Consider the following 11,485-nt stretch of genomic DNA (forward strand, 5'->3'; position numbering starts at 1 on the left):
TCTGTGACACATTAATCAGCCCCAAATTAATTCAGGTCACTTGCGGCAGGGAAGGTGTGCTTTGCTTTGCCACAATAATGTACACTGGACAACCAGAGGGTGCTGTGATGAAACAGAGGGTGGCATGGGTGAGCCAGAGGGTGGCATGTGGTGACAGAGGGTGGCAGTGATGAAGAGGAGTGTCCCAAACAGGCTGGACACGTAGAAACAACAAGTTCACAAAACTTGCGACCCGACAGGTAAGTTCGCGTTTGCGAAATTGTACAAAAACCCTCGCGACCTGGCAGAAACCCGCACGAACACACAAAAAAAATAAATCCGCAAATTCGCGAGAATTCGCGGATTTTGCGGATTGCGAGTTCGCAAATCCGCAAAATTCGCGAACGCGAGATTCGCAAATTTCGCCCATGCTTAGTGTAGAGGTAAAAATTAGAGCACCATTGCTGTAGCTGAGAAAGTCTGTGAAAAGCAACTCATTCTGTCAGGAAGCAGCCTGATTCTAAAGAGTTACGAGAAATTCACTTTCTTGAAGTGGAAAGGCTGCTCTGTGTTTTTAAATTGTTTTTGAATTGCTGTTTTACTTTTCACAAGGCACAGGTGAAGCATATGAGAACTTTCTACTCTGCAGTATTCATCTCTCTTCATTTGACAGCTTAGACTCTGCTTTGCAACATGGGAATTCCTATCAGAAGAGAGTTTTGAGGAGGGAACTTGGCCAGGCAGGCAAGAGCTGTGTGGCATTTCTGATACTCTGTTTTTTGGCTACCCCCAGTTTGAAAGCATGCAGCCATAATTTTTAGAATACCAGAAGTCTGTGAGAAAAATTATACATTATGTCAGGAAACACAGCAGGGGAAAGCTGTGTGACATTTCTGATTGCTGGGTGACTGTTTTTTAGCAACCACTGTTTTGAAAACTTGAAGTCATAATTTTTCAGAACCCCAGAAGTCCGTGAAAAATGACTAGTTTTGTCGGGAAACACTACCTGATTCTGAAGAATTTAATGGAATTCCCTTTCTTGAAGTGGAAAGGATGCTGGGTGTTTTCGAATTACTGTTGTGCTTCCTACAGGGCAAAGAAGAAGCATATGAGAACTTTCAAACCTGTGGTATTTTTCTTCATTTGACAGCTTAGACTCTGCTACTCATTAAGCAGACAAGGAAATTTCTACCAGCAATGGGTGCAGAGCAAACTTAGTTAAGCAGGGAACAGCAGTGTGACATTTCTGACAGAATGTTTTTCTGCACTCTGTGTTTTGAAACGTACAGCCATCATTTTGGAGAATCCCAGAAGTCTATCCGTATCCAGATATGTATTTGCGTTTATAGGGTTACTACCCAACTGCTTTTTAAAGTGACTGGTTCTCCATATTTGGTTACTAGGCTGTACTTATTTCTTGCTTTCTCTAATATTGAAGTATAACTCTATGGCCAGTGGAACTCCTAATAGAAAGCCTTTGTTTGCACAAGTAGTAGGGCAGTGATTGGGATCTATGGATGTCAAAATCTCATCGCTCGTGACAGAAATGAAGTCAACAAAGTTGGACCTAAACTCTTTTCATACCAAAGTGGAAACTCGAGATAAACAAACCACCCTTTTGAAACAAATATTAGATAATGCAAAGTATTGGGTTCCAGATATCTGGCTTTTTTTTTTAAAGTAATAGATTTGGAGGGCATTGTCAGAAGAAATAATGCTTGCTTTTATGGAATTCCAGAAAAAATGGAAATTATTAATGATGTGAAGAGCTTGCTACTAACCTTAATACTGCAGCTACTGAACATATCTGTTGAGCATCCCCTTGAGTTGCAGCGAGATCAAAGGATTCGGTCAATTACTTCAACTTCAACCCTTAAATCTAGACCGGGACCAATTATTGCTTGTCTCCCGTGTCATTAACAGGTCTGTCAAATACTTACAGCTTCTCGTAAACATGGTCTTTATGACTTGGAAGGCCATAAAACATTTGTTGCTGTGAACTTCTCCACTGAAACCAATGAAAAATGAAAAGTGACCCTGCAACTTAGGTCAGGACTTAGAAAATGGGAAATTAAATATGGTCTTTTAGAACCTGCTACAATGTGGATCACTATGGATGGAAAATCAAGGGAATACACTGAGTCTGGGGATCTGGTACGCTTCCTGGAGAGTTTAGAGGACCAACACATGGACCTAAAACCACCACTTCTGACTGAAACAACTATGAACAGTGAACTTCAATTACAGAATGATCTCCAAAGCCACCGTACTGGTAGATTACACATCCGTATCTTTAAGAGACAGTGTGACAGAGGTCTCCCCCGAAGTCATCCACATCTTTGATAAAGTATCTGATGGTAAACCTTCAACTGTTGCCTCATCCAGCTACATGAGTATATATGTGTAATACAATTTTATTACGATAACTGCACACATCTTCCCATCTCGGATACTTTACTTTACTCATCCTTATTTCTGCTTGCTCGGGGTGTTGCTTTTAGTGCTCTTCCGGTGTGACACAATACGTTCTTTTGCACATCTTTTCTCACCTTCCAACTATTGTATTTCATGTCTACTCCTCACAGCCTTGAGGAAGCCACGGTGGTGACGAAACTCGCGTTGGCTGTTTCTGTACTTCCAAGTCAAGAACTGAAACTTCAAATACATCAAAAGAAGTTGTATTTTATGAAATGCTAAGACTGTTTGAAAAACATTATATGTGTCTCTGATGCAATAAATCACTGTTCAATCATCCGAATCGATTCTGACTACTAAATCCCTGCTCTGGAAGTTTTTGCTCATCATCATATGTTATTTTCTTTGTTTGTTTAAATCTATTCTCTAATTGTACCCATATCAATTAGAGTGCCGGCGTTCAGTCTATCTTGTATTCTGAGCAAGCCATTGCTTGACTTGTTCTAATCGATATTCTGGGTAGTGGGATATCTTACCCTGAGAGGAACTTATCAAAATTGTTTGAATGTGACATAGTGATAACCAATCTGTACCCATATCTGATAATACTTTGTTTGAAGTGTGACATCATACCCACCGTGTGTGTTTGTTTACAATTTTATTACTGTTTTACTGCAGTTGTTACCTCTGATGGATATGATTCCTTTTCTTTTCTCCTACATTGTTGTTCAATACACCATTTATATCTCATAATGTATTTGTACATGCAAATCTCTTAGATGGACTTTATAACTCCATGGCGTAATTCTTATCATAATCCGTTTACCAAAAGTTGGTTTCTTTTCTCCCCAACCGGAGTCTGCGTCTCACATTGAGGTTTAGATCAACCGACAAAAGATATACATTGTTGGATCTGTGCTGCTCTTTCCCTTTCTAGCAGTTAGAATGGTGTACTTACACCATTTAGAGGTTAGTATTAATATTATTTTGTGATTGTATTTGCACTTATTAGTTTCAGGTTTCTTATACTCTGGATAGTTTTTTGTTTCTGTAACACAAATCAAACATACTCCGACATTTCCAGTGAGCATCATGACAACTAATTCTATGCACATTGTATCCATCAATCAATCAATCAATCAACCAGCGTAATTGGAAAGCATGCTACTTACCCGTAAGGGTCCCAAGGCGCTGAGGGGAGGGGTGGGGGATGCTGCTACTGCTCGAAGAGCCAGGTCTTGAGGAGCCTTCTGAAGGCAAGAAGGTCTTGGGTCTGCCGTATGTGGGTAGGGAGGGTGTTTTAGGTCTTGGCAGCGAGGTAGGAGAAGGATCTGCCGCCAAAGGTCGTTTGTTGGATGCGGGAGACAGCTGCGAGGGCGAGGCTGGCGGAACGGAGCTGGCGGGTGGGGGTGTGGAAGCTGAGTCTTCTGTTCAGGTAGGCTGGTCCGGCGTTGTAGAGTGCTTTGTGTGCGTGGGTGAGGAGCTTGAATGTGATCCTCTTGTCGACAGAGAGCCAGTGTAGGTCTCTCAGGTGGGGCATGATGTGGCTGCGGCAGGGGACGTTGACGATCAGTCGGACTGAGGCGTTTTGGATGAGTTGCAGTCGTCGTAGGTGTTTGGCTGGGATTCCTGCTTGAAGTGCGTTGCCGTAGTCCAGTGTGCTGCTGACGAGTGCCTGCATCACCGTTCTTCTTGTTGCAGTGGGGATCCACTTGTAAATCCTGTGGAGCATGCGGAGGGTGTTGTAACAGGAGGAGGAGATGGCGTTGACTTGCTTCGACATAGAGAGGGAGGAGTCGAGGATGAATCCTAGGTTGCGTGCATGGTCAGTGGGTGTTGGTGCTGTTCCCAGTGTGGTCGGCCACCAGGAGTTGTCCCAGGCTGAGGGGGTGGGTCCGAGGATGAGGACCTCTGTCTTGTCCGAGTTCAGCTTCAGACGGCTGCTCCGCAACCAGTTGACGACGGCCTTCATACCCAAGTGGAGTTTGGTTTTGGCGGTGTGTGGGTCCTTGGTGAGGATGAGCTGGGTTTCGTTGGCGTAGGAGATGATGTTGAGGTCATGATGGTGGGCCACTTGTGCGAGGGGGGCCATGTAGACCTTGAACAGCGTTGGGCTGAGGGATGAGCCCTGGGGGACGCCGCAGATGCTGTCGGGCTTTACTAATTCCCTTAAAAGGAAGAAAATTCTTTCCTACTTAGGGGCCGATTACGATGTTGTTCGGAAAGGCTCCAAATGGGATTCGGAACCTCTGTTTGGGGCCGAGGGGGGTACCCAAGGGACCTATCTTCTCAACCATGCAAAGTGTGGCAGGCACCATGGGGTACCCACCACAGGGTGCAAGGTTTTCTCCAACCACCCCTTTTTTCAATGGAAGCCTGTGTTCTCATCTGGAACATAGGTTCCCATTGAAATCAATTCACGTCTGACCCAAAGATGTTGGAAAGCATCAGAATTGGTTGGTCAGACTTGCAGAACCCGATTCAGTCGAAAATTATTTCGAAATCTATTCGGTCAGAAGAGTTTCCGAACTACATTGTAATCAGCCTCTAAGCCCCCAAACATAGTTATTGCTCTCATTCACGAGACACATATATCTGGAATAGAATTAGAAAAATTATAATGCGATTGGGTAGCCAGATTCTTTACAGATATAAACCTCCTTCTTACAAGACAGGAGATCCTATATCACATACTAATAATAGAAAATGTAGTGTAGCCATTCTGATATGGAAAACACTGCATTGTCAAATACTTCAGTCCTGGTCAGATGCAGATGGTCAGTTTCTTTTAGCCAAACTTAAAATCGGTGGTAACATATTCCTTTTTTCTTCATCCAAGCATAATTCTAACAGAGATGGGAATTTTCAAAATACCTTTAGGGGTGACTGGAATCTTGCTCCGGATGTTATCTTAGACAGAATGAGCCCCCTAGATATGACACATGGCAGAAAGCAATATTCGGAGACATCTGTGAGGATCATGGAATTTATAACATTTCTTTTTTTTCTAAACCCTTCAGATAAGGGTTTAGTATACACCCTGCAGTACCTGATTCCTATTCTGGAATATAATATTGTCTTATTTCACATTCTATCATAACACAAGTACTTGAGTGTGACATTTGAGAAATTGCACTTTCCGATCATGCTCCTATCAGTCTACAGCTTGATTGGGGTTTGAAAGACCCTTGTAGGAAACAATGGCATTTAAAGATATCCCGATACAAACTACTGACTGGAAAATCCCAATTATTTTCACATTTGACTACTTATATGAAAGACAACAAACGTTAAGTTTCTTATCCTCTAATATTATGGACAGCTGTAAAGCCACCAGTAGGGGCAAATTATGAGAGATTCTCCCATAGCCAATAAACGTAGAACAGAACAACAGATCATTTTAGAAAATGGTATCAAAACCCTGAAACATGCTCATGTACCAATCCAACTGAAGATTCCAGATCTAGATTGAAAAACGCTAAATGGGGCTAAATACGCTGTATACTTCGAAAGCAGGAAATATGTTACATAGACTTAAGGCCCGAAATCACGAACAAGAAGAAAAAGCTGGTCGTTTGATGGCGGCACAATAAAAAAAGAGAGAAGATATGACAGCTATTTCGGCTACTTCTTACTCTGGAGGTAAGCTAATAACTGAGACTCAGGAAATCGCTAATATATTTGCAAATTATTATGAGAATCTATATTGCTCAGAGATTGATGATGATCGCCACAAAGATCAGGATTTCTTTGAGAAAATAACACTCCCCCTCCTCAATAAGCAGGACAGGCTCATACTGGCAGGCAAAATAACAAAGGATAAAATTGCCCAAGCAATCACAAATAAAGCTAGGTCCTTCCCAAACCTGGGAAACATCCATTATGCTGCAGTAGCTAGCATTCAATTTCCTTTCTGAATACTGATTCAAAGATATTAGCCTCCAAAAGACTCAAACAAGTTATCGCTAAACTCATACATAATTCTCAAATGGGATTCATGCCAGGCAGAAACTCTCATAACCATCTACGCACTTTGGATCACGTACTTTCCAAGGATGTTGGAGGAGATGCATTAGCCTTATCCTTGGATGTAAAGAAGGACTTTGACCGTATTAATGCAGCTATAGGTTCCATACACTACATAGGTTTGGATTAGGTAATGCATATATCTCTAAGGTCAAATGGTTATATGAGACAGCCTCCACACAAGTGAATTGTGGGGGTTTCCTTTCCAAAACAAAGCTTAGTGCAAAGAGGAAGCTGCCAGGGTAGCCCTTTATCACGCATTTTATTCCTTTTGCACTTGAAATGATGGCTGTGGCAATAAGACTATGTTCACAAATAGCAGGCATTCCTATACCAGCAGGGATCTCAAAAATACTTCTTTATGCAGATGACACATTGATCACACTTACTGATCTGCCTACTTCACTCGTGACACCACTCATGTCTACCATTTCTCGCTTCTTGGCCATTCCTGGCTACAAAGTCAATTGGAATAAGAGCAAAGCTTTCCCATTGTAAAGAGAGTACAACCAAAGCAGCTATTTTGGGCTATAATTTTCAATGAAAAGTGGACCGCCTAAAGAATCTAGGTATTTACATCAACACAGGTTTAGAATGTATGATTCATGGTAACTGAAAGGTTCCGTTAAGTTTTATTATTTTCGCTCTTCATGCACTTTGAATTTGCTTTTAGAATATGCTGAATAGATATTTTTTTTAAAGTGTTTACAACCTTTGCCTAATAAAAATTAAAAAAAAAGAAAATTGTACTCACTATTTCGGCTATCCTGGGGGGTTGGCTTTGTGCATTACGTCTGGGGCTTTTTGAAATACGAAGTCTGGTCAGAGTGTGTTATACTCCAGACAATTGTTTTCCCTTCACCGTGAGGTCGTGGGCAGCCATTAGCGGGTTGCCACGCGTTCCCGACGGTCAGCACACTAGTTTTTGCACGCCATCCTTCCATTAACACATATAATGGGCTGGGATCGGACGCGCAGCGGACACGCGCAGCGGGCACGTGAATGTAGAGTGCAGACAAGAACAAAAGGAGAGAGTGAGAAGAGTTAAGGCTCACTTTTCTTCCCTAATGAAAAGGAACTCTCTACCCCAGTTCAAAACATATTTTCTATGCCCCTTGCTCAAGAGAGTAAAAGAACCCTCATCCACTAAAGCAAGTTAGTGGCATGCTCTGTCACAGAGTTCCTGTTCCTGGGTGTGCTGTGACACCTGAAGTTCAGCACACCAGAGTTTTGCAGGGGTCAGAGGATTGAAATGAACTCAAGGATACCCACAACTTAAAAGACAATTTTAATAATGGAAACTTATGGTAAGATTACAAACAGAGCTGGGTATGATATGAGATGGTGATGATCTCCCACATCCTCATTCTACATGTTTCAGCCATCTAATAAAGCGCCCACAGGGTCAGTATGGCTTTCTTCAGGACCGAGATGTCCCTTCAGTATTGTGTCATTCATAATTGGTAACCACATGTAAGCTAACATATGCAGTACTGGTATACTGATTTGTAACTTACAATGTCTTCTATCACACTGTGTGATTATCTGAAGAGAATAAAATAAGTGAGACATCATTTGGGTTATTCGTGTTATTTGGTGGCTGTTTGGGTGTAGCCAGTGTAGCTCTCATATGCCATGCACTCAGTTCTAAACACACTGGACACATTTTAATCAGGTTCTTTTGGTATTTTGTCTGTCAGTCCACAGTATTGGGCTTTATGCAGTAATATTTTGCCTAATGCCTAAACCAGTACAGGGGCATATTATCAAGGACGGCATTATAATTATCGCAGGTTAGCGGCAGGAAACTGTCGCTAAAACGGCCATAATGGGCTGGATAATATGCCATTGATAATTCCAATAGATGCCCATGTTAACACCAGAACATGGACTTCTATTGGAATTCTCAAGGGCATATAATCAAGCTAATTATCAACGCTTTAGCAGCAGTTTTCTGCAGCTAAACGGGCGATACTTTTTAATGCTGTCATTGATAATATGCTCCATAGTTCTTCTTAATTAAGATTATCGGCAATGGCTGACTAGTTACACCACTTAAAACGTGACCCTCTCCCAGCATAGAATTGTCTCGGATAGATGACTGCGGAAACAGTACTTTCCAGCTGTGTATTGAAACTACGGCACAGGCAACCTAGTCAATGGCTATTTGCACTAGACACTTGCTACCACTCAAACATACATATATCCAGGTCCGGCCAGTGAAGCTTGCTTACACCCTTGCCATCGCAAATGGAGATAATGAAAGGTCCTTGGTAAAGTTCAGGCTTTGGCTACCAGATGAGAACTTGTGGCTAAAATGAAACTAGATCTTACACCAGCTTGATCCTTCAAAACTTCGCTGCTATGTCATTTGAACTAAGGTAGCATCTGCTGCTTTAGAGAAGCCTGAGAGAAGTCGAATATCATCATTATGTTGTTTTCTTCATGGAAGAAACTAAAAATAAGATATTATTTTTTTTCTCTCATGAACATATGTGTGAGTGTAGATCACCTCATGTTAAACTGCAATTCACAATCTGATATCTTGGAATTGTATCACTATCACAGGATTCAAGCAGTATTCTTGAACATTTTATTTTACTTCATAAAAATCTGAAATCTGCTCCAATGCAGCTATTAAACATATTGGTGCAGATTTCGAGTATTTAAAGACTCACACTCAAATTTGTAACAAGAAATAAAAGGTATGAAGTAAAAATGAAAATGAAAAATAAAGAAAAAAAACGAATTATTCTAAGACGCTCTATTCCAATTGTGTTGACATGCAATAATTCAGAAGAATTTTCTTCTACAGAGAAGCTGCTGGGTGAAGCATGGTTCCAAGAATGAACTGTAAGTGCTTTTGCATTTCCGTCTGAGACAAGAGCACTGTAGTAAGAGGGTATGGTGACATTGCTGGTTCTGTTATTTCTCTGTTGCCAGCAGCTAACCTCCATTTTACAATCAACTTTCTTGCACAAATATTGTGGTAATCATCTAATGGTCACCACGGCAACAGGTGCCTTGAAGATAATTGTGATCAACCTTCCGTTGCACCTGTTGCATTGTGTACGATCAATATTGAAAACACAATCCTCATTATGTTAATAATAATTAACATTCATTAAAACAGTAAAAAAGTACTAAATTGCCATGAGGTCATTAGAGTGCATTTTCATAGGAAGGCTAGCGGGATGAGCCCCAAGGTACAGAACTCAAAACATTAGCAAGGTCCAGCCTGGCTGAATTTCAAGCTGACCTAAGGTACAGTTCAATACCCACTAAAGAAAATAGGTTTTTTTAAATCATTTTACCTATCACCCCTCCTAGTTTGTGGGGTGGGGGTTCCCTGGCATTTACAGATTGTCTAAATTGAGATAAAAAAAAAAAAGACGGAAAGGCAGGGACAAGGAAAAAGGGCAATATTATGATAGTAGATAAAGACAGCTGGGGACATTTAAACTTACAGCTAATTTCTGGAGCGAATTAAGCTCTGTCCTGATCATTGCTCTCTTAATATCTATGAACACCGATGTGTATACTCACAACAACCAAGACTGTACACGGGCATGACCATCTTACCTCCGGTTATCAGTGCCTGGAGCATGGTCACAGCTGCAAGGGTGGCCCTCATGGTTATAGAAGAGTAAAGAGTAGGGGATGGAGTCTCTGACCTGGATCACTTGTCTGGGTCTTCTGCACATCTCATGCTCAGGGCATGCCTTTTATACTTTCACAGAAGGGGTGGGCACAGGATACCTGAGTTATTTTCACAGGATGTGGCTGAACCCTTTGTGTGTGACTGGGATCTCTGGTTGCTGGCATCATCCCTTAGAAATATATTGAAATTAACTGTATGAAATGATGGACTGCAGATGTGTTGAGTAAATACCAAATTATACTGAGGCCATGATTATAAGTGCTGAGCTCAATTCCAACCAAACAAACATATACAAAATATAACTAGGAGTCATAATTAGGAATAATCTACTTAGGGTATTTACCACAGGGTCGAGTATTTTCTGCCTCAATCAGTCAATCAATCAATCAGACTTTTATAAAGCATATCAAATCACCTGTAAAGTTCTTGAGGCATTGGAGACATTGACTGTTGTGTGGTAGTGTGCTCATTTGAACATGCAGGTCTTGAGATCTTTTCTTAATTGCTGGAGTGACAGAGTGATACTGAGGTGCTTGGGAAGGTTGTTCCATGTCTTGACCAGCAGGTGCAACAAGGAGCATCCTCCGTTATTTTGTTCTGCAGATTCAGGGGCTGTCTATGAGGAGCAGAAATGTAGATATAAGGTATCTTTGTGACTGGTGGAAGGACAGGCGTTTGTTGATGTATGTTGGTCCTTTATTGTGCAGGGTCCTTCTGGGGAGGTTGAGGATGAGTCTTGCTACTGAGTTTTAAATTGCCTTAAGTCTCTTCAGGAGATGTGCAGTGAATCCTATGTAGAGTGTTTTTTTAATAGTCCAGCCAGCTGGGGATGAGTGCCTGCATGACGGTCCGTCTGCTATTGACTGGAGGTTACCTGAAGATCTTGCTTAGCATGAGAAGAGTGCATAGGCAGGCAGATCAAATTGCGTTGATCTGCTTCTTCATGGATAGCTTTCTGTCCAGTATGATGTCAAGGTTGACAGTGTGGTTTGTAGGGGCTGGGAGTGGGCTGAGTTCCATGAGCCACCATGTATTGTTCCATGGGCAGATGTTGTTCATAAAGATGAGGACTTCCGTCTCATCTGTGTTGAGTTCGAGACAGTTGTCCTTCATCCAGTCAGCAACGTTCATCATGCATCTGTGGAAGTTGGCTCTGGTGGTGGAGGAGTCTTCAGACAGCGAGAGGATGAGCAGATTGTGGTCAATGTAGGAAATGTTGTGACTTCAACTGAAATTTAGATTATGAGGATCAATGTGAGTGGTTGCTAGTATGGCCTTAGAGTGGGCAAATATTAAACATACACAAGAAAGTAGAACTTCACTGTATAGACAGCGAGTATCTTTTGATTTATTTATAGTAAAGCTTATAAATATGTAATAGAGTTTTTTAGAGGACTGAGAATT

The 11,485-nt window shown here is 41.6% G+C and overlaps 1 protein-coding gene across 1 annotated transcript in view; it reads right to left on the bottom strand.

The window, feature by feature from the left end:
* LOC147718131 (phospholipase A2 inhibitor and Ly6/PLAUR domain-containing protein-like) overlaps positions 1-10,072 on the bottom strand; it is a 110,906-nt gene extending 100,834 nt beyond the window's left edge. The window contains exon 1 of the mRNA XM_086919204.1: positions 10,003-10,072. Within this exon, the coding sequence (XP_086775330.1) occupies positions 10,003-10,054 (52 nt within the window). The 5' untranslated portion in view covers positions 10,055-10,072. The remainder of the gene's footprint in view (positions 1-10,002) is intronic.
* Between the last annotated feature and the right edge of the window lie 1,413 nt (positions 10,073-11,485).

Source organism: Lissotriton vulgaris, chromosome 4_2, assembly GCF_964263255.1.
Source record: "Lissotriton vulgaris chromosome 4_2, aLisVul1.2, whole genome shotgun sequence".
Lineage (NCBI taxonomy): Eukaryota > Metazoa > Chordata > Amphibia > Caudata > Salamandridae > Lissotriton > Lissotriton vulgaris.